The sequence below is a fragment of the Microcaecilia unicolor genome, chromosome 8, assembly GCF_901765095.1.
Source record: "Microcaecilia unicolor chromosome 8, aMicUni1.1, whole genome shotgun sequence".
NCBI lineage: Eukaryota > Metazoa > Chordata > Amphibia > Gymnophiona > Siphonopidae > Microcaecilia > Microcaecilia unicolor.
The window spans coordinates 28764221-28790638 of record NC_044038.1 but is presented as its reverse complement, the minus strand read 5'-3'; the positions used below and the strand labels follow the sequence as shown (position 1 = coordinate 28790638).

Genomic DNA, 26418 nt, shown 5'->3' with positions numbered 1-26418 from the left:
ACCCCCAGCGTGCGTCATATCCGGTGCTACAAAAATATTTTAATTTTTGTAGCGCCAGTGCGTACCCGGCGGTAATCGGGCAGTGCTGTGCACTGCCGGGTTAGCATGGAAACCCTTACCGCCAACTCAACGGGTGGTGGGGTAAGGGCTCCCCCGAAAAGGACACGCAGCAAGATCTTCACTTGCTGTACAGCATGGTAAAAAGGGCATTTAGGCACTAAAAACATGTTCAAATGACCAGAATACTAGAGCATATGAATGTATGTGTGCACATATGTAAAGGGTAAAGGGTTATGGATTTGATATACCACCTTTCTGAGATACAACCAAAGTGGTTTACATTACCTGCAGATCCATACCAATATGGATAGCAAGAAGTGTGAAGGTGGGGGAAGTCTGGGCAGAGTATGGGTGGGTCCAAGAAAACAACAGGCAACCGGTCTGCAAACTCCAAAATGGAAACACAAAAGAGCAGATCGATAAGAGAGAAATATTAATTTATTAAATAACAAAAATATTCAGAATCAGCCCGACACAGGCCGTGTTTCGCCCAGCAGGGCTGCGTCAGGGGCTATATAATATTCCTTTACTGTTGAGGAAATATTGGTATCGCTGTATAAACTGGAAAAATATAAATAATCATTAAAATGGATATTAAAAAATTACAAAGTGAATATAAAAAAATGGATGTGATGAAGTATATCATCAACTAAAAAATAAACTTTCAGCATTTCAGAGTTGTGTAGGTGCAGGACGGACCTTGCGTCGCTCCCTTTTATGACTTATCCAGTATGCTGTTTTTTTGCACAACCCTTTGAATATATATGCTTCCACATCTTCTAGACATGTGAATTTATTTTTTAGTCGCTGATATACTTCATCACATCCATTTTTTTATATCCACTTTGTAATTTTTTCATATCCATTTTTTATTTTTAATGATTATTTATATTTTTCCAGTTTATACAGCAATACTAATATTTCCTCGACAGTAAAGGAATATTATATAGCCTCTGACGCAGTCCTGCTGGGCGAAACAAGGCCTGTGTCGAGCTGATTCTGAATATTTTTGTTATTTAATAAATTAATATTTCTCACAGTATGGGTGGGGCACATAGTTATACACATAAATTATAGAAAACTATAATTTATGTGCATTATCCTCCTAATTCTATAAAAGTCACCAAAACTTGCATGTGCAAATTTGGGCATGCGCCCAATTTGTGCACATAATTTAATTGAATAACAAGCTAATTAGTAACAAGCAATTATTGGCACTAATTAGATTTAATTAGAACTTACACTTGTAAATTTAGGTGCAGGATCCATAGATTTCGGTGCGAGTTTTAAAAAAAGGCAAAGAAATAGGAGGTTCACGGGTGGAATGGGGGCATTCTTAGCATTTATGTGTATTGTTAAAGAATAAGGGGGGTAGGCACTTAATTTAGGCACGTACGTTTGCACTATGTTTCAGTAGGTGCAAATAGCTGCACCTGAAGTTAGATACAATCCCTGGGCATAAGCGCTATTCTATTAACCGCTCCTAACTTTAAGTGTCTAGCTCTCAGTATTTACACCAGCTCTATGGCTGTTATTAGTGGTTGCACCTAAATTATACACCCATATATTTATCCATCATGTTAGTTTACTATGAAGAAAACTAGGTATCTACTTTCCCTTATAGAACTGCCATCTTGTTAATCTCAGTCTGGAAAACTTGACCATTCTTACAAAGAGGTTTCTGTAAAGCACTCTCACCCCATCTATAAAGTAACCCAGGGGCACAAGTAAACAAGCCAAAGAAAGCTGAAAGAAAAGTCTGAACACTGAGTTCTGAAACACAACTGCATTCCACCCCATAGAAACAGACTGGATCATACTGTGATGGAGCCACTTTTACTTACCCCTCAGGGCTATGGTTGTTGTCTGTGAAGCCCAAATGCAGGAAGGTAGCAGCATGGTAAAGTAGAGAAGGGTCTGCATGCTTGCTCAAACACTATTGTTAATATCAGAATGACTGACTTTTCATGGTCCTGAAATGGCAAAGACTCGGTTTAAGTGATGCACTTAAAAGCAATTCCTCCAAAGCCCCAATTAAGCTGTGCACCCGTAGCAAAACCACTTTTGCATTACATTCTAAGCTGAAACATGTTCGGAAAGAGTGAACTCATGTAGCATCACTTGTCTACTAGAATAACAACAAGCTCAATATGCTCCCACTTCCATCTTTTTTCTCAGTGACAGTAAAACAAATGTGTTATTTAAGATTTGCGCTATGATTGAACACTAGAATGTAAAAGAAATACTTACCCTACCTGGGACAGCCTGAGACAGCAGCAGTGGTGGCAGTTACACTCCTTATAAAGCAGCCTGAGGACAGACATACTGGAAGAGTTCCCAAGTCTATTGTTTGGAGAAATAAATGTCTAACTATATCCTTGTCCAGGTGTTGTGTGTTTATTCCTGAATTCTGCTGAGTAATCCAATAACACCATAGAGAGACAGCTTCTGGGATGGTAAAGTGGGACTTTGAGGAATTCTAAAACCTGAATCTATCAGCCAAGGCAGTGGTTCCCAAACTTTTTCAGCTCACGGCACCCTTCGTGTCTGAGCAATTTTTTGCGGCACCCCTTCTCCCCGCCTGGCCATACCGATCTTTGCCCCCCCCTCCCGGGCCACACAGGTCTCTATCCACCCACCCCCTAGCCACACAGGTCTCCATCTTTTTCTCTGCACATATATAATAGTACTAGGGTGTCCTTATAACCAGCCCCCCAAAATGACAAACTAATTACGATTTATAACAAATGACTACTCTACCTATAAAAAGTTATTCTGTTATTATACTTCCTTTTTGTACATCTGTATGCTGCACAAACTAGCATGTTTAAAAATATAAGTGAGATTAAATTAAAAAAATGTTTCCAACAATAAAGAATGACAACTTGCAGCAGCTCATAGGTTTGATTGCTTTGTTTTGAATGAGAAGGGAAACAGAGACTGACCCATTGGCTTCAACTTTTTGACTTCATCCCGTCTCCTGTTTTCATCCAACCTCCTTGGCAGTTGCCTCTGCGAGTCCCAAAGGCTGTCAGCTCACTGTCCCCCAGTGGCCACGACAAAAAAAAAACCCAAGCGTGGGGCTGCAGCAGCCATCAGGCATGGGCTGTTGGCTCTGCCGGTCCTCTGCCCCCGCTGACGTCAACTTCCAGGTCCAGGGGAGGAGGACCGGCAGAACTGACAGCATATGCTTGAAGGCTGCTGCAGCCTTGCGCTTACTTTTTTTTCTTTTGTTTTTTTGCCGCTGCTGTCTGTGATAGTTCGGGCGGGAGGGAGGTCGAGATTTGCCACGGTACCCCAGACAGTTCACTGCGGTGCACCAGGCTGCCACAGCACACAGTTTTGAGAAACACTGAGCCAAGAGTTGTGTGTTGTCATTACATTAGAAACATAGAAACATGACGGCAGATAAGAGCCATATGACCCATCCAGTCTGCCCATCCTCTGTATCTGTAACCCCTAATTCTTCCTGTTCCTAAGCGATCCCACATGCTTATCCCATGCCTTTTTAAATTCTGGAACAGTCCTCGTCTCCACCACCTCCACCGGGAGGCTATTCCACGCCTCCACCACCCTTTCTGTGAAATAATACTTCCTTAGGTTACTCCTCTTAACTTTGTCATATGCCCCCTCATTCCAGAGCTCTCCTTCATTTGAAAAAGGCTCTCTTCCTGTACATAAATGCCCTTGAGATATTTAAACAGTGCATTTTTTCTAGCAAAAAAAGGTGCCGGTACTGAAATGCTAGGCCGCCCTTCAGGGGTGGGGATGATCACTGAGCGACCCACCCCACAATAGCCAGGCCCCCTGCAACCAGTCACAGAATCTATGACAAGGCAGAATTGGTGTGTAGAGCCTGAGCTCTTTTATTAAAACTTTGGCTCCATGGGTCAATTTTATCAGTCAATGGAAAAGGTGCTGGTACTTAGTACCCCCAAGTACCCCCTCAAAAAAAGCCCTGTATTTAAACGTCTCCTCTCTCCCTCCTCTCTTCCAGCGTATACATGTTGAGGTTTCCTAAGCCTGTCCCTATAATTTTTGCATTTAAGACCGCTTACTAATTTCGTAGCTGCCCTCTGGACCGACTTCATCCTGTTTATATCTTTCCGTAGGTGCGGTCTCCAGAACTGCACGCAGTACTCCAAATGGGGCCTCACCAGAGACTTATACAATGGCACTATCACCTCCTTTTTCCTGCTGGTCATGCCTCTCTCTTGCATTCCTTTTGCTTTTTCATTGATATAAAATATAAATAAATAAGGGGCCCTTTTACTAAGGTGTACCCAAAAGTGGCCTGTGCTGGTGTAGGCGCGTGCTTTGGACTTGTGCTGATCCATTTCCTCAACGCACCTGGAAAAAAGGCATTTTTTGTGCCGGAAAATGAACAGGCGGCAAAATGAAAACCAGCATACGTCCATTTTCGGCCTAAGACCTTACCGCCACCGCAACCCATTCAACTCCGCTCATTATTTTATAGACCTCTATCATAGCTCCCCTCAGCCGCCTTTTCTCCAAGCTGAACAGCCGTAGCCGCTTTAGCCTTTCCTTATAGGGAGCCTTGAGGTACTCCTTGTGCCATTCACCATTCACTTGAACCTTTTCCCTGCCAGTTTACTTGGATGGCTCAGTATTTCAAAAAGCCAGTAAACCAATTTAATACATTGCCAATATCACTCAACGTATTCAACAGGCAACTGATGTACCAAATCAAAAGCTGCCGACAAATCTAATTGTATTAAAAATAGAGTCCCTTTATCTAAAGCCAGCCTGGCTTCAGTCAGTAGAGCCACCAAAACTATTTTAGTACTAAATTGTGACTTAAACCCTGACTGCAGAGGGTCTAATATTTGATGACACTGCCATGATTTCCAAAGATGTAGAAAGTACTTTCATGACTAAATAACACTTTCTCCCATTCCTTCTTGCTCCTACTGGAGTATTTCTTTGCCCATGCCAAACTCCTCTTTCTCTAGTCATCTGTCAGCAGTAGCTTTGTCCTTACTCTGCAATCTCTCAAATTCCAAGCATCTTCTCCTTATAGTTGAAGTGCAATCATCAACAGAGCATTTCTCATTCCATTCTCTGAGCAGGTGAGGAGAGGTGAGTTTCCTGTTGCTCAAGAATACCTTGACCAACAGACAATCTTCTCTTTTTGTGAACTTCCTAGCCACCCACATTGATACCTGCCCTTCATGTTGCCAATTTCCTTATGCTTTTGTATGATTCTTAAGGCTGTACTTTGATTATGTCAAACCTTTGCAGCAATCTCTCGTCTAGAATACCACTCCTTGTGCAAAACTACCACACGAACCAGGTCTTTGTGAGGTAGATGCAGCCTCCACTTTGAATTTGTTTTCATCTTTTTACCAGACTGGCCAACAAGCATTAAGGAAGCAGGTGAAAGCTTGACTCTTCAACCAGGCCTTTAATGGAAGAAGTAACTAACTTGTTAGTCTCACTCACACACACAAGGAGGACTCAGGCTGCATATACTGCAGCAGGACATGTTTACCCACTCCTACCTTAACTAAGATAGCATTTAACCATTTCTTTGACCTCATGTGCAACTTTATTTAAATCAATCACCTTACTTTCTAACTCTTCCTACTTTCTTACCCTTCTATATGTTACATCTTTGCTTTACCCTTCGCTATCACCTATAATGTTCTATTAGTATTGTGTTGACATTGTAAATAGTAAACCATGCCATATTTTGTATTGTTTTTTAATATTTTACTGCTGTAATTGTCTATTGCTCATGCTTGATCTATTCTTACTGTACCCCTCCTTGAGTGAATTCCTTCAAAAAGGCGGTAAATAAATCCTAATAAATAAATAAGGGTCCTTTTACCAAACTGTGGTAAAAAGTGACCTTAATGCATCCCCATGTGCTAAGATACCTGTTGCTGGTCAGGTAATACCAGCATATGCATTCCTAGTGAGAGACATGTGGAATTAGAAAAGGTACAGAGAAGGGCGATGAAAATGATAAAGGGAATGGGACAACTTCCCTATGAGGAAAGGCTGAATCATCTAGGGCTCTTCAGCTTGGAGAAGAGAAGGCTGAGGGGAGATATGATAGAGGTCTATAAAATAATGAGTGGAGTGGAACGGGTAGACGTGAATTATTTGTTTATTCTTTCCAAAAATACTAGGACTAGGGGGCTACAAAGTAGTAAATTTAATACGAATCGGAGAAAAGCTTAGTGGGCTTCCTAAAGGAAAAGTCCATAGACCATTATTAAATGGAGTTGGGAAAGTCCACTGCTTAATTCTGGGATAAGCATCATAAAATGTACTGAACTTTTCTGGGATCTTGCCAGGTATTTCTGACCTGGAATGGCCACTGTTGGAAACAGGATGCTGGGCTTGATGGACCTTTGGTCTGTCCCAGTGTGGCAATACTTATGTACTTATGTATTTTTACTGCTGGGGTAAAATGGTTGATTTTACTATTTTCCCTGTTAATGGCCACACACCAATTACTACAGAACACACCCACTCTCTTCCCCAGACCCACCCCCAGTGCTAACAAAAAATTGTATTTTTTAGCACATGGGTAGCATGCACACATCCAAAAATATTATGAGACGTCTAGCACACTCCACCGTAAGCTATTTTTTGCTGCAGTAAGCATAAGCTAGTGCTTACTGCAGCCTAGTTAAAGGACCCTAAATGTTTCGGTAATTCCCACCAAAATGTATACTGTCTGAGCTGTGCTTCTAGCTGCAGTGTGATTGGCTAAACATTCTGCATCTCTTTCGGAAGACATTCTTATTATTTTGATTGGTCCATTTCAGTCCTAGTTTGGCACAGAATCCTTGCTTTCTACAAACTCTATAATACATCTAGTACAACATGTATAAAGTAACATAATATTTCATAAAACTACTCAAAATGAGTGTAATATTAATTTCTGAATGAAATGATGTATGCTAATTAACATGCATTGGGGCTCATTTTCAAAAGAGAAAAATGTCCAAAATGTGTCATAAATCTACCGTTGGACGTTTTTCTCACAAAAACATCCAAATTGGTATTTTCCACACCAAGTTTTAGATGTTTGTCTATGAAGTCAAGGAACGCATAAACTTCAAAGCCCACACAATGATCCACAAGATCCTCCATGGCAAATCCCCAAGCTACATGACCGACTTGATCGATCTACCAACCAGGAACGGGTCCAAATCTTCTTGAACATATCTCAATCTCCATCTTCCCAATTGCAAGGGCCTCAAATACAAAACCTACTATGCATCCAACTTCTCCGTTATAGGCAGCAAACTCTGGAACGCAATAACTCGACATATCCGAACAACAAATGAACATCTACCCTTTCGAAAGCTGCTGAAAACTTACCTCTTCAAACAAGCATACCCAAACAACCCAACCTAATTCTCGAACCTGATCCACACCACTAACACTACCCATACTCCAATCCTTTCCCCCACATCTCTTCCTAGTGTCCTACTCTCTATAACTGGATTATCTCCTGATACTTCAGTCCTTCAGAAGTACTTTCACAAGGGGGAATGTCAGGGGCGTGTTAGGGGCAGGATCTGGGCGTTCCTAATACTTGGATGTTTTTCTGCTATAATGGAACAAAACAAAAACATCCAGGGCTGTAAGTTGGATGTTTTGGTCTAGATCTGGTTTTTTTTTTAACAAATAAGCAACAAAAAAAGTGCACTAATTGACAAGTGGAAAGAATCAGAAATGACCTCCCCTTACTCCCCCAGTGGTCACTAACCCTCTCCCATCCACCCCAAAAATGTGATTTAAAACATTACTTACCAGCCTCAGATGTTATCCTCAGGTCCATTAGAGCAGCAGGTCCTTGGAGTAGTTTAGTGGTGGGTGAAGTGCACTGCAGACAGGTGGACCCAGGCCCATACCTCCCCCTACTTGTTACACTTCTGGTGGAAACTGTGAACCCTCTATAACTCACCAGAAACCCACTGTACCCACTTAGGTGGCCCCTAAATCCATATAGGCTATTGTAGTAATGTACAGTTGGAGGTGATGGGTTTTGGGGGGCTCAACAGACAAGATAAGGAAGCAACGGTGAGATGTATAAATTATGTAGAACAGAACTTAGAATAAGAGATAAGGTCAAATAAAAGGGTAGACTCACTGTATATTAAATATAATCCATCTTGGTTTGTACTATGTAGTTAATTCTGATTTGCTGTGCTTTCCTGTCATGAATGGAATTCCTTGTCTGTCTATTTGTATATACAATTGTATTTTTTATATATGTAAACCGTTCTGGTTTGCAGTTGCAATAAGATAAAGATACGGTATATAAATAGATATAAATAAATAAATGTGTTTCCTAGGATCATTTATTTGAAGTGCACTGCAGTGCCCCCTAGGGTGCCCCGTTGCTCTCTTGGGATGTCTACCAAGAAAGCTGACTCCTCCTACATCCCAATGGCTTAATTTTGTGCATTTTTCACTTGGACTTTCTGTTTTTTTTAATGGACCAAAAAGATGAATGCACAAAGCACAAAAACATTTAGCAAATAGCCATTTTGGTGTGTGTGTGGGGGGGGGGGGGGGGGGAGATATACATTTTTCTGTTTTGGAAATGGCTATATTCCCCACTTGAATTTTGGACGTTTTTAGCAAAACATCCAAAGTTGGACTTAGATGTCATATCAAAAAATGCCCCTCTTTGTGAGCCAACTAAACATGTAAATATGTCGTTTTTTCAAGAATTTGCTCCCACAAATAGAGAACAAGCCAAAAAATATGTTCCTTAGGATGTAGAGTTTAACCTAAACATTCCCACTGTTTCCCATACGCATTATTCAATGTCATTCTGAACAGTATGAGGCTATGCACCCTCTTATTTCAGATGCTCCAACCTGAGTACCCTCTCTTAGCAGCAGGGAAAACACTATCATTTCCCTCTTTGGGCGATTGACGTTCCTCCTGGACTTCCGCCACTGAAGGTCAGAGATGGAGGCAATGACTTTCAAGGGGCCAAAGATTTTAATTCTTTACAGCTACAGACCAAGGTCTCCACACCAGTGAGTTAGAGTTCCCTGCTGTCCCCCTAGGAGTTATGCTCTTCCTGAGTCCTTTCCCCCCCAGTCCTATCTCAGGCAGTTCTCCAGTTCTGATTTCCTCAGCCACCAAGTTCACTCATAGCACAGGCTTTGTGCAAAGTCCTCTCTGAACTGCAAGTCACCTCTGTGCAGTCAAATGGGATTCTCTCCTTCTTTGCTAAGGTCTAGGTCTAGTGCTGTCCAACCTTGCCCAGTCTTCCTTACTAAGCTTCCTTCTTCAAATCTGAGAATTACTTTTCACACTCTACCCCAGCCAGTAACCCTCCAAGACCAATCTGCTTTAGTTTTCCCTCTTTTTGACATGCCAGGTTTACTCAGGGAGCAGAAGAGAAAACTCCCCACCTAGTGCTTTAAGCAGACTTGTATCACTTTCCCTGCATACCACCACCACCTTTTTCTATATTTTATTTATTTGGATTTTGCTCACACCTTTTCTATAGTAGTACAAAGTGAATTACATTCAGTTACAGTGGACATTTTTCTGTTCCTAGAGGACTCACAATCTAAGTTTGTACCTGAGACAATGGAGGGTTAAGTGACTTGCCCAAGATAGCATGGAGCAGCAGTGGGATTTGAACCGGCCACCTCTGGATTGCAAGACCGGTGCTCTAACCACTAGGCCACTCCTCCACTAGCAACATTCCATGTAGAATCTCAAATAGTAGCAACAGAATCTCAAAGAGTAGCAACATTCCATCTAGAATCTCGAATAATAGCAACATTCCATGTAGAATCTTCAATATTTATTTAGATTTTGCTCACACCTTTTTCAATAGTAGCTCAAGGTGAGTTACATTCAGGTACTCTGGATATTTCTCTGTCCCCGGAGAGCTCACAATCTAAGTTTGTACCTGAGACAATGGAGGGTTAAGTGACTTGCCCAAGATAGCATGGAGCAGCAGTGGGATTTGAACTGGCCACCTCTGTATGTCATGACAGGTGTTCTGTCCACTAAGCCACTCCTCCATTCCATTCCTTCTTCCTAACTCATGGAGTTTAGAACACTTTGGAATTTTTAAGCTGCTGGTTTATCTTCCAGCTTCCTCCCCTTTTCTAGTTTCTTTTCCCAGCTGATCTTTCTCCTTCTTCCACTTAGGTGCCCAGCTTACAGAACACTGTATATTTACATGCACCCTTGCTGCATTCAGGCATCTGCAATTACTCCAGGTCTAAGACTGTCAGAGATTCCCTCATATCTATCTGCTTTACTGTCTCCTCAGGTTCCAGGCCACCCTCTTCGATCGCTTCCCAAGCTCACCTTGAATCCACCTATCATTCTGCCTTTTTCTTTCTTGACCCTATGTTATGGAATGCCCTACCGGTAGAAGCAAGGACAGCATCATTCTATAAAGATACACCACTTGCTATGATTTATAAATAATCTATATGTTAGGACAAACATATGGATATGGTCAATATAATTAACTGGATTTCTTTCTCTATTGACCTTGTTGCTCTTTTTTGCACAATTTATTTATTTAGATTTTGCTCACACCTTTTTCAGTAGTAGCTCAAAGTGAGTTACATTCAGGTACTCTGGATATTTCTCTGTCCCAGGAGGGCTCACAATCTAAATTTGTACCTGAGTCAATGAAGGGTTAAGTGAGTTGCCCAAGATCACAAGGAGCAGCAGTGGGATTTGAACCGGCTACCTCTGGATTGCAAGACCAGTGCTCTAACCACTAGGCCACTCCACTCTACAAGGCAAACATTTTACCCATGTTTTGTTTTTCTGTTACTGTTACCTTTTTTGACTCCTCATAGTAATTCTAATTGTGACTGTATTTATATTATGTTGGTACCTTTTATGCTTTTTTACAAAGCTATGGCCCCCTTTTACAAAGCTGCGAGGCAATAATAACACAGCCCATTCGAAGTGAATGGGCAACAGTGGCATTACCACACCGCCAGCCGCTAGCACGGCCTTGTAAAAGGTGTGTGTGTGTGGGGGGGGGGGGGGGGGGTTATGTTTTGATATTATGTTTTACTGTAAAAACATTTATATATATATGTTTCTGTTTTAGACTCCTGATGCAGGCCTAGTGGCCAAAACATGGCCCGTGTCAAGTTGAACCTTGCGTATATTAAAGACTTTTATCAGCAATTTATCACACTAGCATATGTATTTTTGTCTCCTTCGCCGTGTTTCTTTGCTGCTACCCGTTGGATTGTGAAGGTTTGTTCTTCTGTGATTGTGTCTATGCCCTACCGGTCCCACTTCTTAAGGAATTATCCTTGAAGAAATTTAAATCCTGCACAAAACTCTTCCCCCACCCCCACCTCGGCATTTAACACTTAAATCGGTCACAGATTGGATTTTGGTCAGATACACTAAGTTCCTGGGTTGAGCGTCTTTCTGTGTGTGTGTGTGTGAATCTTTCTTATGTTTTATGGAGTTCCAGTTTTCTAAACTTTTTCCACCCAATATTTTGCGCTGTTTAACCAGCTATCCGCCGATATTCAGCAAGGGATAACTGGCTATCCTCCACTGAATAGCCGCTGGTGGATAACCGGTTATATCATGTGACAATATGCTGTCCGCCGATTTTTAAATCGGGTTTGCCAGTCATATTTGGCCACGTCAAACTCTGGTATATCTTCAGCCAGTTTTAAGATAACCTGCTACGTCTGAATATCGACATAGCCGGTAATCTTCAAACCGCCTTAAAAAAAAAACCCAGATATTCAATGCCGGTCACCAGAAATGGCCTGGCATTGAATACCCAGATTCAGCACAGACCACAGAAGACAGCCCGGCTATCTGGTTGTAACACGACAAGTTACATTCAAACAGAGTCCAGTGGCAATAAAGCGGCACATTTGGTTTGGACTTTTTCTTTTATTGTTATATTATCAATAGGCCTACGATGAAAGAACTGAAACTTTGTTATGAGGAATCACTTGCAATCTTCAGAAATTTAAAGTTCTTCTTTCTGTGGCTTCTCTTGCTGCTCGTTTCCTAAGTCCTCTGTACTAGAACGGCTCTTTGAAAACAAAACCAAAAAACATTAATAAGTGATAAAGCAGGTTTCCCAAGTTAACTCATGGATAGTACCGTCTGAAATGCATCACAGAATGTTATCAGGGGATTGGCTTTTTTATTCATTTTTATTGTTCAGTGACAATAAATCCTCCCCCCTCTCTGCTCCAGTTCTTTATTACGATACCTACCGGGGCATATGCAATGTTCGTGAGTGGGCAGTTGGGCAAAATTCAGAAAAAGACACAGAAAAAGAATTTGTCTTCCTCAAGTAAAGATAAGCCTGATCATTTTAAGGAGAACATTGTTCATTAAGGTATTGTGTTGTTTATTTATAAATTTGTAACTCTTCCAAATGTCATAATTCAGAAAATGATTTCACTTTTCATCACAATTCTGTTAAGGGTGTGTTATGTGAATGCAATCATTTAATTTGTTAACCATGAATGTCACATTGAGTCAACTGATCATGCTGCCTTCAACTATGCTGTGATTACCTAACACCTCAAAAAACTTCAGCAGACCCTACCTGCCATGCAAACTACTTCCAACATTGCCTTGAGTTTCTTGAATTCCAAGCTATCCTTGACCCACTCCATGCCACTAAGAAGGTCCTTGCTAAAGTTTCTAGTGATCTCTTTGTAGATAAGACCAGTGATCATTGTTTACTTGGTCCTCCTCAGTCAAAGCAAATGCTTCCGATACCACTTGGAGTCTGGGACTCCATCCTATCTTGGTGCCACTCCTATAAGAACATAAGAATAGCCATACTGGGTCAAACCAATGGTCCATCTAGCCCAGCATCCTATTTTCAACAGTGGCCAATCCAAGTGACGAGTACCTGGCAGAAACCCAAATAGTAGCAACATTCCATTTTACCAATCCCAGGGGGAGCAACGGCTTCCCACGTCTGTCTCAATAGCAGACTATGGACTTTTCCGCCAAGAACTTGTCCACACCTTTTTTAAACCCAGATATGCTAAGCACTGTTACTACATCCTCCAGCAAAGAGTTCCAGAGCTTAACTATTTGTTGAATGAAAAAATATTTCCTCTTATTTGTTTTAAAAATATTTCCATGTTACTTCACTGAATGTTCCCTAGTCTTTGTACTTTTTGAAAGAGTACAAAATCGATTCACTTCTACCCATTCTACACCACTCAGAATTTTGTAGACCTCAATCATATCTCCCCTCAGCCATCTCTTTTCCAAGCTGAAGAGCCGTAATCTCTTTAGCCTTTCCTCATATGAGAGGAGTTCCATCCCCTATCATTTTGGTCGCTCTCCAAACACACCTACAGGGGGAAATTCTATAACAGGTCACCAAAATGTTAGTGTCTACTTTATACAAGCTGTAAACCTACTCTATAAGAGTACTTACACCTGTTATATGTTCTTGTAGAACACTAGTATAAACTGGCATCAATGCACCTATATTTAAGCTCACATATACCAAGTCTATGGTTGATGCCAATATGAGTGCCTAAATGTGACATTTTTTTTGTTACATTTGTACCCCGCACTTTCCCACTCATGGCAGGCTCAATGAGGCTTACATATTGTATACAGGTACTTATTTGTACCTGGGGCAATGGAGGGTTAAGTGACTTGCCCAGAGTCACAAGGAGCTGCCTGTGCCTACAGTGGGAATTGAACCCAGTTCCCCAGGACCAAAGTCCACCACCCTAACCACTAGGCCACTCCTCCACTGTTGCTACTATTTGAGATTCTACATGGAATGTTGCTATTCCACCAATGTGGCCGCGCAGGCTTCTGCTTCTGTGAGTCTGACGTCCTGCGCGTACGTGCAGGACATCAGACTCACAGAAGCAGAAGCCTGCGCAGCCTTCTACATGGAATGTTGCTAGTGGAATAGCAACATTCCATGTAGAATCTCCAATAGTAGCAACATTCCATGTAGAATCTCCAATAGTATCTATTTTATTTTTGTTACAGTTGTACCCCACACTTTCCCACTCATGGCAGGCTCAATGCGGCTTACATGGGGCAATGGAGGGTTAAGTGACTAGCCCAGAGTCACAAGGAGCTGCCTGTGCCTGAAGTGGGAATCAAACTCAGTTCCTCAGTTCCCCAGGACCAAAATCCACCACCCTAACCACTAGGCCACTCCTCCACATTTATGAGCTGAAATTACAGAATTGTATAAACTACGCATGTAAATGTTGACCTTGCCTATGCCCCTCCCCAGTGAATGACTCTTTGCATTTGCATGCTACGATCATAGAATAGTGTTGAGAATGTGGCTGCCCTTTACACACAAAAGTGTGCACGTATGTGCGTGAATAGCAGCATTCTAGAAATGTAAGCGTGCAAATGGAACTTAAACATAGGTCCCTTATTATAGAATTAGGGGGTTAGTGTTTATCTCTTTCTGGGTCTTCTTCCACTGCTATATACAGTTATCAGTCCATATTCATGTCCTGCTTAAAGGCCTTCCTCTTTGAAACTGCTTTTAAATCCCCAAAATTCTGAGACTCCTCCTGATCTTGGCCCTCTCATATTAAACATGTTTAACTGTAATGCTTAACTGAGTACTAGAAATTATTTGTCAGATCTGTGTGAATTAGATTGTAAGCTCCATGGAACATGAACTGTCTCTATTTTTGTGTATCTGTATAGAGCAGTATATGCCTTGTAGCAATCTATATGTTTTAAGTAGCAGTAAGACTATTAATAATAGGCCTTGGATCAAACAAACAATGGGACAAAAATAAATAAAACAATACTTTAATTTATATACACATAAAAAAGCCCATTTGTTGCTGTAACCTTAAACACTCAGCTGTTGCATGAAAGACAACACGGCGCCACGTTCAGCCCATAAAGCCTGCCTCAGGACTCTTACAGGTGTTTGTCCATAAAAGTCAATATAACAACTACAATAATTTTGTGTTGGTCTTTTACGAGACCTTGAAAGAAAATGAAATCAGTTTCCAGTAAATCTCTGAAACAATAGCAGAGATGAACACTCCTCTGTAGTCGGAACGCACTGCTTCACATAGGAACGCGGAACTGTGTCAAGTCTTTTATGCAACTGCTGAGTTTTTGATGCTACGGCAACAAATGTTTGTCTGAGCCTTCTTCTGTTTCTTACTTTTTGTTTCCTTATTGCTCTTTTCGTGGGATTTTTGTGTTCAGCCATGTACGTGGCTTTTGGATCTGAGCAGCCCAAGGGAAATGATACGACTGGACAAAAGTTTCAAAGACAGCCAGTGGCAGAGCTGGTATAAAAACTGAGGTGCAAAAAGATCAAAACATTCACCCAAACTTCTGCAGAGAATAATTTGCAGAGGACTGTGTTCAATTCAGAGATTTCTGTTGATTCCTAGTGCAGGAAGGGCTATGACCGTCTATGCCTCTTCTCTGAATAATATAACCTGATAGACTTTAAGTATGATTTGCCAGAAATTAGCACATCTACTAACTGTTCTGCTTTGCAAGCCACTATCGAACTCAGGCTGAAAAAAAGTGCTCTTTTTTCTGGCGGAGATGTAGGGGTCAGATTGGTATTGAACAGGTGGATGATGTGAGTCACTTTTGAAAATTCTTGAGAATGATCGAAAATGATAATACCAGACGCAGCAAAGGTGACGAAAGGCAGTAATCAAGGTGGCAAGGTGTAGCAATCAACTTTATCAAATGGCAGAATCAGGACTCTATAAAAATTGTGTTTTGGCCATGAGGCCTTCCTCAGGAGTCTTCAAGAAACTGCCACAGTATCGCTAAAAGTTGGCACCATGATTTAAGTACTCAAATAATATAGGAATGATATCACGAATCCTAAATAACAGTCAAGTTAAACCACAGCAAATGGAGGCGACAAATGCCGCACAAACAGGTCAAACTCTAACTGGGAGTTGGTGCCTTCCGTCACCTTCTCTGTGTCTGGTATTCTTCATTTTTGCAGAGGACAGTTCTTCTGTGTTTTTCTGTTAGAAAATGATAATAAACATTTATCTGCTAATACCAGTTACTAGGGCACCATACAGAATAGGCTTTTGCTTCGTAATGTCTGAAAAGTCACAACAGTTTGAAGTAGTAAAGTTCTTCACCTTTTTCTCTTCTTCATCTCTTGCTTTACTTTCCTTTTCTAAAAATTCACTAAAAGCTTCCAAGGTCCTTTCTCCAGTATAGCGTATAGTCTGTCAAAAGAGGAAAGTGATCAGATTACTGAAACGCCTACAATGAACCTAGAGCCGACTTCCCAGTGAACACCTTTCTGTCCAGGGTAGGAAGCCAGTGCTGAATTACTGAGGGACCCTTTTACAGAGTGGTGGTAAGCCCAACGTGGGCTTACCGCTCACTCTTCCAGGACTACTGCCGGCCCAGTTAGGCCACTGGCGGTAGTCCCGCCCCGAGCGTGCACCATTTCCGAGGGAAAAAGAAAACCCTCAGAAATGGCTTGTGTGGCAGTAACGTGGCACTAATCGGCCATTGCCACTCGTTGCCCTGGTTACCACCGGGTTAGCACAGGGGCCCTTATTGCTACCTCAATGGGTGGCAGTAAGGACTCCCCGCAGAAAATAACAGCCCAAAGGGCCTTTAAAAACAAAGGGAACACAGTTCTTTCATCAAAAGAATCCTTTAATAGTAGAATGTGCTGTTTTTTCTGCTTGGACCTTTTTTGTACTTAGTTCCCTCTCTCTGTTACAGTAAGGACTCCCCACCACATGGCCATGTGTGTCTAGGGGCTTTTTTACCCTCTGTGGAAAAAAAGGGTCCTGGTGCATGGGAAAAATGGCCCCGGCCACTAGCGCAGGGCCCCTTTTTCCTGTAGCTTGGTAAAGGGGCCCCTGAATGTTTGAATGTTCTTAGCCTAACTGAATAAACCGAGCTTCTCTCTGAAACCACTTTTGGTCCATTATTTCAAAATGTTCTCCGTGATCAGACATTAAATCATTTCCTGTTTGTCTTTGTTTTATGTGTTTGTGTGTGTGTGGTTTTTTTTTGTTCTGCTTTGCACACTCTAGTCAAGCTCTGACATCAAAATAAGGAACCTCTAAGTGCACACATTGGATTTTGTCAAGGAGGACCATTACTACAGTACAACATTAAGATCTTCATAGAGAGATGGTGTTGTACCAAGTTCTAAAGTACGATGGTTCCAAAAGTCCATGCCATGACAACACAATTCCAGCATAAACATGAAAGGTTACTGAGTACTCCAGAGCAGTGGCATAGCTACGTGGGGCCACGGGGGCCTGGGCCCCCGTAGATTTGGCCATGGACCCCCCTGCCGATGACCCTCTCGACCCCCCTCCCGCTGACGACCCTCCCCTGCTGCCGTGGGCTACCTTTGCTGGCGGGGGATCCCAATCCCTTCCAGCCGAGGCCCTCTTCTTCCCGTGAAGAAGAGGACCTCGGCTGGCGGGGATTGGGGTCCCCCGCCAGCAAATGTAGCCCAAGGTGGTGGGAGATGGTTGGCGGCAGGAGGGGGTCGAGAGGGTCGGCGGTGGGAGGGGGGTCGAAAGGGTCGTCGGCAGGGGTCATCAAAGTTGTTGTTGTTGGTGGTGTTGGTGGTGGTGGTGGCGGCGCCGGGGGGTGGGGCTAAAATGTGCCCCCTCACCTCAGGTTCTGGACCCCCCTCCTGCCGAAGTCTGGCTACGCCCCTGCTCCAGGTTAAAGGTCCAGGTGTTGTGGGTTTCATTAAAGTAAATAAATTTAAGACCAGAATCTACAATATCCCAGAGTAATGACAATGTTTCAGTTCCATGTGGGAATCTGGACCACTCTTCTCCACACTAGAAGAGGTAGTGATAGAAGGAAGCCTGTTGGTTCAGGATATCACCCCCTAAATGAAGAAATCAAACTAACCTGAGTTTCTGATCCAGCAGGAAAGAGTCTAAAATACGGATAGCGATCCAGCACCATGAGCTGGATGTCATTTGCTGCGCAGTCTATCTTGGCTATAGTAATATTTTCATGTTGGTCATACTTCCTGCCCAGTTCCTCCCAAACTGGAAAGAGCTCATTACATTCACGGGACCAGGGTGCATCTGCAGTTAAGATAATAATATTAATATATCACAGGGGCAGTTCTATGACAGGGCGCCACAAGTTAAGAACCAAGATGTAGCATCAATTGAAAGATTATTTGCTATGTTTAGCTTTTTCTGCTTCTGAAGGCCATTGATGTTTTTGTCATTTGCCTAGAGTTGCCGTGATTGCTTTTTTAAATTATTTTTGACTGCTTTGCCTGGATGTGTTGCTGGTCGATCATGTTTTTTTATATCGTTTTTTTTGTTATGTATGTAATTTTTATGTAAGTTTCTTTTGTTCGCCGCCCGGGGGAAGGGTGAGTTATAAATAATAAAAAATCTAAATCTAGCATGCTAAGTGCAAATTTTACAACAGCATCTTGAGATCTACATGCCTACAAATAGGTGTATCCATTTTCACCATGACAGCAGGCATAAATGCGCACACTTAAATGTGACACTTGAGCATGTCACTTACAACTTTCTGTAAGTTACGTGCGAAAATGTTGGCCCCCGTCCATGCCCTGTCTATGTCCTTCCACTGTGAATGTGCCTTTGCATTTACACGCTAAGGGCTAAATTCTATATATGGTGCCTGAAAAATCCACATGGTAAAAAAAAATACACCTAGGTTTATTCTCTAAAGTACACCTACATGTTATAGAATAGGCTTAAAGTTCCACGTGGTAGATTGAATAACGCTGAGTGTCTCTCCACACAACCAAATTTGGTCGTGCCCATTTCGGCCATGTTTTACGTTGCATAAAACCTGATGCCTAAGTTAGGTGCAGACCAGGTGTACTCTATAACAACGTGCATAGACAACACAGTGTTTAGCTATGAGTAAAACGCCATTTCTGATGGTCTCTGTTTTTACCATCTATATATTCTGGGGAGTTAAGAATATGAAAAATAAACATACAATAGGTGCATTTTTAATACACAATTTTCAAATTACCTTTCATAATAGTTAGATGCTTTCACAATGACTCAAGAGGCCCAGCCACAGATATAAGCTAAGCCATTGACATGACTGCAAACAAAAACGCACAGTCCTTCCTGTCTCATCCCTGTCGAACCCACTAAACCTTCTACCTTCACCTTTCCACTAGGAGTTCACTTGGGTTTACTTGCTTTTAGTGGCTTTCAGCAAATGGAGAGCTACCAAGTTAACCATTCCAGGAGGAAGACTTTTTGGCCAGTCCTGGTTTTAAACTTACATCCCAAAGCAGGTAGTATTTGTAGTCCATGATTCTACCTTTGAAATCAGTGCTGCAGGTCCCATAATGCACCAGGATGAACTTGACAGAAATCCAGGACCGGCCAAAAAGTCTCCCTCCTGGAAGGGGTAACTTGGCAGCTCTGCAAATGAGTCATTCAGTCTTGCTCGTAGAATTGCATTGAATTTCTTATTCTACCCTGTATTTCCTTGTCTGAAGTAAAACTATCCTTCTCTTAATCTGCACCTTTTATTTCCATCAGATATTCACGCCTTGGAATGATTATTGTCATTTAATTATAGCTGTAGAGCCTATGGGGGAAAAGTATTTTAATGGTAAGTTTTTTGCTTCCTGGAGTTAGTGTTTCCTGATCAGAACTCTACAGAAAGTTCTAGCTCGCAGATGCAGACCGCAAAGCTTCCTTACGCAAGAACGCCATTTAGTTTACCTTCTACTATGAATAGAAATACAGAGGGCATAGTTAGGTTAAGCTGGTTAAGAATTAATTCCCATAGCACTACTGAATCCAAATATATTATACAAGCTTCAGGGGCCTCAGCAGGACAATTGTCATCGATTAGTACTTCCAACGCTTAACATAAGTCAAGTACGCTTGAAAAACAGAAGAAGCAAATGCTGCAGAGTCAATATATTATTCATATTAAATTATCTTTTCTACTGGAGCCAGGGAAGGTAGCAATTCTAGGAAATGGTCAATAGCTTTAAAAATAACAATTAGGTCCTGATTCATCAAGAACTTTTCCCAAAGACAGAGAGTGGGAGAAAAATCAGTAAATCTGACCCTCTGAGGGAAAAGGGCCTCCATGAATCAGACCTTAATGGCCTTTTAGTCACAATAATAAGCCAACAGCTTTGGGAATCTGAACGCAGCAAGACATTTCCACAAACACAAACTGAAGCGTCGGAAGAAGCTGTTGACGTTTAACTGAGCCGGCTGTAGGTAAACCAGTACTCGGAACAAAAAGTGAAACTGTTGCTGCTCCCTTCAGGAGTAGAAAATTCAGCACATCGCCCCCGTTGGTTGTGGTCTTGATCCAACAAGTATCCTCCTTTCTCATTCTCCTTGTAGCCGCATCGCAGTTCTCTCTCGCCCATCCTTTTCCATCATCAACCCCACCACTGCCACATTCTTCTCTCTTCCCTTCCCCCCAACATAGGGTTACCATATTTTGTCCCCCAAAAAGGACACATGCCCCGCCTCACCACACACCCCCACCACGTCCCCTTTCACACCCTGCCCCACCCCCTTTCACACCCTCACGCCGCCCCCTGTCCCATTTTCCCCTCACCCCTGTCACACATCTCGTCACTCCCCGTCACCCCCCTCCCCTTACCTTACCACTGCTCTGGTGGTCTAGTGACCTCTTCGGGGCAGGAAAGAGCCCCCTCTTTCCTGCCCGGAGCACTGCCCTGCATGCATCCTTCCTGTTGCTGAGCTCGGCGCCGATTCAAAATGGCCGCCAAGAGTTGAAGTCTCGCGAGGTCACTTCAACTCTTGGCGGCCATTTTGAATCAGCGCCGAGATCAGCAACAGGAAGGATGCATGCAGGGCAGTGCTCCGGGCAGGAAAGAGGGGGCTGTTTCCTGCCCCAAAGGCGGAAGAGGTCACTAGAGCACCAGGGCAGTAGTAAGTAAGGGGAGGGGAGGCTAGCAATCTGCCTGTTTGTCTGGATTTCTGGGCAAACGGGCAGGCTGGCGGGCGGGCCGTCCTATAGGACGGCCCGCCCACCAGCCTGCCTGTTTGTCCAGAAATCCGGACAAACGGGCAGATTGGAAAAACCCGCCCGGTTGCCCGGACATGTCCTTAAAAAGAGGACATGCCCGGGTAAGTCCGGACATATGGTAACCCTACCCCAACACATAATGCTGAAGAGCACTGGGAGGCAACATGGTAGCTTGTGGCTATGCAGGTTGCACAAAACAAAATGCCAGCCCTGAGGCGTGACCGGATTTCCTGCTGGTAGCCTCATGATTAGAGCAAAACCTACTGATGCTCCTTCTGACCTTAAAGAAGTCACTTGGGGCCCTTTTACAAAGCAGCGGTGAGCTCAATGCGGGCTTACCGCATGCTATTCCGGAACTACTGCTGGCCCAATGCGGCCGTCGGCGGTAGTGCTGGCTCGAGCGTACGCCATGAGTATGGCGCTAACCCACCGGTAATTGGGCATTGCTGCACGCTGGACAGTTGCCGCCAGGTTACCATGGGAGCCCATACTGCCACCTCAATGGGTGGCAGCATATGCTCCCCTGCGCATCGCCATGCAGTAAGAGTTCTTACCGCATGGCCATTTTTTTAGGGGCTTTTTACCCGCTGCAGTAAAAAGGGCCCTGGTGCATGGGAAAAATAGAAACAACAAGTCAAGCGGTAGATATTCAGAAGGACCAGACTGAAGTCACAGATGTTGACAGTCAAAAGCCTGCAGCTTAGTAAAAGGACCCCTTAACCCTCTATTACTTCAGGTATAAAATTAAGGGGTCTTTTACTAAAATACATTAAGCTTTTGGCTTAACACACTACAGCACTGAATTTTAACATGCAGCTAGCCCAAAACTAACAGTGCATTAAGATGGGGGGGGGGGGGGCGTTCCTATATTTATTTATTTATTGCAGGTCATCTGTTAACCTGCTCCGACTGAACACAGGAGCACTTCCTGCCTCCTATTTAGGAAGTGCTAACTGCTCTGTGTTAGCCAGATAGCATGCAGTATATTTGAGGGTCCTTTTACCAAGCCATGCTAAAAAGTGCTGCAGCGCTCACAAAAACAGCCCCCCCCCCCCCCCCCATTAGCACAGGGCCCTTTTTACCGCAGCAGGTAAAAAGGCCAAAAATGGCATGGCCATGCAGTAAGAGTTCACCTACCACGTGGCTATGCAGGGGGAGCAGTTAATGCCACCCATTCAGGAGTGGCCTAGTGGTTAGAGTGGTGGACTTTGGTCCTGAGGAACTGAGTTCAATTCCCACTTCAGGCACAGGCAGCTCCTTGTGACTCTGGGCAAGTCACTTAACCCTCAATTGCCCCATGTAAGCCGCATTGAGCCTGCCATGAGTGGGAAAGCGCAGGGTACAAATGTAACAAAAATAAAATAGATACTATTGGAGATTCTATATGGAATGTTGCTACTATTGGAGATTCTACATGGAATTTTGCTATTCCACTAGCAACATTTCATGTAGAAGCCTGCGCGGCCACATTGGTGATCTGCAAGGGCCGACTTCTACATGGAATGTTGCTAGTGGAATTGCCCCAGGTACAAATAAGTACATGTATATAATATGTAAGCAGCATTGAGCCTGCTATGAGTGGGAAAGTACGGGGTACAAAAAACAATCTGGCAGGGTAACTGGGCAGCGTGTGGTGCTGCCTGATTACCACTGGGTTAGCGTCGCGCTAGAAGATAGCTAGCTATTTTCCCTCGCATGGCAAATGTTGCGTGCCGGGACTGGAACTACCACCTATGCCCGCATTGGGCCAGCGGTAGATCCAGATTAGTATGCGGTAAAGGCCGCTTTGAGCTTACCACCGCTCTGTGAAAGGGCCCCTGAATGCATACAAATAAATGAACAATCCTCAGTGCCAAATATCAGGTAGAAAACACAACCAGAAAATTACTGTCCCACAGGATCTTTATTCTTAAAAACAGAGCGTGGTTAGGACTGTGGTGGAGCCTCTCAAATCTAAGCCAAATGTATCGAAAGCTGAACAGCAAGCGGCTGTAAAGTCTAAATATTTAACTAGAACCACATCACCACCGACAAATGAGAATGCCAGTGCATGCTTTATGCTTCCCTGGCTTTCAACTAGACATTATCAATATGGCATTGTACTAGAATCCTCCACAATGTGTGGTGTTTTTCTTATCTTGTGTCCATTGTAGATTTCATTCCACCAACAATATTCATTCAAGGCAAAAAAAAAAAAGTCCGTGTGCATTGGTTTATCACGGTGAATTCTTCTTACAAGAACATTCACTGGAACTGACAGAAACCTTTAGAGAGTATCCAGGGCTTTTTTTTTTTTTTGAGGAGGGTACTTGGGGGTACTGAGTACCAGCACCTTTTCCATTGTCTGCTAAAATCGACCCATGGACCCCAAGTTTTAATGAAAGAGCTCAAGCTCTACACACCAATTCTGCCTTGTCATAGATTCTGTGACTGGTTGCAGGGGGCCTGGCTTTTGTGGGCTGAGTTCCTCACTGATCACCCCACCCCTGAAGGGTAGTCTAGCATTTGAGTACCGGCACCTTTTTTTGCTAGAAAAAGTGCACTGAGTGTATCACATCTTAAAATGCTGTGATATACCCAGATTTCAGTGCTCATACCAAGTACATGAAGTTCTACCCAGAACAAATGAAGTCTGTTCTGGGATACGTCCTTGTACCCAGTCACAGTTTACACATATGCAAGGATTTAAAAGACTTGCCTATCAGAGACCTCATGTCCTCCATGACATGTCCTGAAAATTTGGTGTGGATAAGACACCAAGGGCTGGATTCTATATATGGTGCCTGAAAATTCCAAACGGGAAAAAAAAATACGCCTAGGCTATTCTGTAATGTTCGCCTACATATTATAGAATAGGCTTAAATTTCCTTGTGGTATATAGAATAACGACAAGCGCCTTTCCACATGACCAAATGTAGTCATGGCCATTTACACCATGCCTTTCTTGGTGTAAATCTCGACGCCTAAATTAGACATGGAGTGGGTGTATTCTATAACAACGCACATAAGGGTCCTTTTTACTAAGGTGCGCTGATAGTGTAGGCGCAGGTTTCGGGCACGAGCAAAATCATTTTTCAGCGCACCTGTAAAAAAGGCCTTTTTTTTTATTTTTGCCGAAAATTGACGTGTGGCAAAATGAAAATTGCCGTGTGTCCATTTTGGATCTGAGACCTTACCGCCAGCCATTGACCTAGCAGTAAAGTCTCATGCGGTAACCGGGCGGTAATGACCTACGCACGCCATGTGTGTATACCAAATGCAAAGTAATATGACAGTGCAGTCAGCAACAAATGTGGAATTATACTTACAGAACATTACAAAAGTACTCTTGGACTTGCTGAAAGCTACTTTATTGAAGTTCTTGCCCACCAGCACTTTAACAGGACCTTTATCCCAGTCTTCTGGTATTTCTTCGCTGTCCAGCTTTGGCTGGATGGACATAGAAGCAGAGATACAAGTCAGATGCATCTGAGGAACATAGGACACATGTGGCAAGCCCAGCATGAATCAGGTAGAAACTATGAGGTCGACATTCATTCACTGGCAGTCAGCATTTTTTTTGGCCGCCCCTGTAGTTTCCCAGGATATTTAATACCAGGTCGTGTGCAGGCACAGACATTGAATATCTGGTTACACATAGCCAGATAACACTTATCCGTAGAACTCAGCGGTAAGGTCTCATGCGTTAACCAGGCAGTAATGGTCTACGCATGTAGAATTCGTTTTACTGTCCGGTTGGCGCCATTTGCCAGAAAATAAAAAAATTTTTCTGGCACTTGTAGTGGACGCACGTAAAAATGAAATTGCCACCCGGGTCACGCAGTAGCCGGGCGGTAATTCCAAATTGATATGCATTGGGTGCATGTATTCATCTGCGCGGCTTAGTAAAAAGGCCCCCTAGATAAATTAACTTATCTGGTTAAGGGCAAATATCAGCACTTAGAAACAAACAACAAAATCAATGAGGAAGAGAATCAAAAATGTCAAACCATACAAAAAGAAAAAAAAGATTCTCTATATTCTTATCTGTAAGCAGTGGAAAAATTGGAAGTAGTAATAATAATAAACAGGGAAGAAAAAGCCTCAAGAAGCTCCCAGCTCATAACTGAAAGAGCAGGACTTCTTCATCACTGGCAAAAACAACCTCCCTCATTAGTGTAATCGCAAAATCGTGAGGTGAGCTGATACAAACTTGTTCCAAAAACAACTTTAAATACTTAGCTGTGGAGTCTCTTTCTTCCAACTAGAGCACAAACAGACCGTGACCAACGATGGCCAGAGTTTCATAGAGTTGCATCAGAGTCAGTCTGTCAGAAAATTTAAACTTTGTTCAAAAAAGCTGGCAGAATTATTCCGTCATGGTCTACTAGCTCCAATTTTTCCACTGCTTACAGAAAAGAATATAGAGAATCTTTTTTTTTTCCTTTTTGTATAATATCAGCACTTAACCAGCTAAAGGGCCCTTTTTACTAAGCTGCGTAAGCGTCTACGCGTGCCCAGCGCATGCCAAAGTGGAGTTACAGCACGGCTACTGCGTGGCCCTTGCGGTAATTTCATTTTTGGCTCGCGTCCGCTACGCACACCCCCAAAATATATTTTTTTATTTTCTGGCGCACATCAGCTAAGCGCGCCAAGTGGCATTTGGCGCACATAGGTCATTACCACCCAGGTACCACGTGAGACTTTACCACTAGGTCAATGACTGGAGGTAAGGTCTCAGACCCAAAATGGACGTGCGGCAATTCTGATTTTGCCGAACATCCATTTTCAGCAAATAAATTTTAAAGGGCTTTTTTACAGGCGCACTGAAAAATGGATTGGCGCGCTCCCAACGCCCGCGCCTACGCTACCACAAGCCATTTTTCAGTGCACCTTAGTAAAAGGACCCCTTAGTGCAGACTCTGCCCCGGACCGCCCACAAATGGCTTGGGTGCTAACCTGGTGGCACCCAGTCATAACAGCCCTGACAAAATAACCCCAACAAAAAAGCCCTGACAAAACAGCCTTGTAACAAAATAACCATGGACATTTCACACCCTAACAAAATAGCCCTTGACAAAATGGCCCCTCACACAAAACAACACTTGACAAAAACAGCCTCTACACAAAATAGTCCCCTTAACAAAACAGCCCCCTAAGAAAAAATAATACATCACAAAAAATTTAATAAACTACAACTGAAATCTTCACTGATAAAGACTCCTACCAGCATTCAATTGCATAAAGCATATATAAATAAAATCCTATAGCTACAAACTGGTATTCAAGTTCTGTTCTGCTATTTAAAGAAGCTAAAGGTATTAATCCGCAAACTAACCTTTTCCGGAGACGGGAAGGCGG

General features: G+C 42.9%; 1 protein-coding gene across 1 annotated transcript in view; it reads right to left on the bottom strand.

Moving 5' to 3' along the window:
* Window positions 1-11971: 11971 nt before the first annotated feature.
* The window catches only part of PDILT (protein disulfide isomerase like, testis expressed), a 54047-nt gene continuing 39600 nt past the window's right edge, over window positions 11972-26418 (bottom strand). Inside the window, exons 8-11 of the mRNA XM_030212057.1 lie at window positions 24387-24507; window positions 17950-18131; window positions 16188-16277; window positions 11972-12118 (exon numbers count right to left, since the gene is read on the bottom strand). Of these exons, the coding sequence (XP_030067917.1) occupies window positions 12053-12118; window positions 16188-16277; window positions 17950-18131; window positions 24387-24507 (459 nt within the window). The 3' untranslated portion in view covers window positions 11972-12052. The remainder of the gene's footprint in view (window positions 12119-16187; window positions 16278-17949; window positions 18132-24386; window positions 24508-26418) is intronic.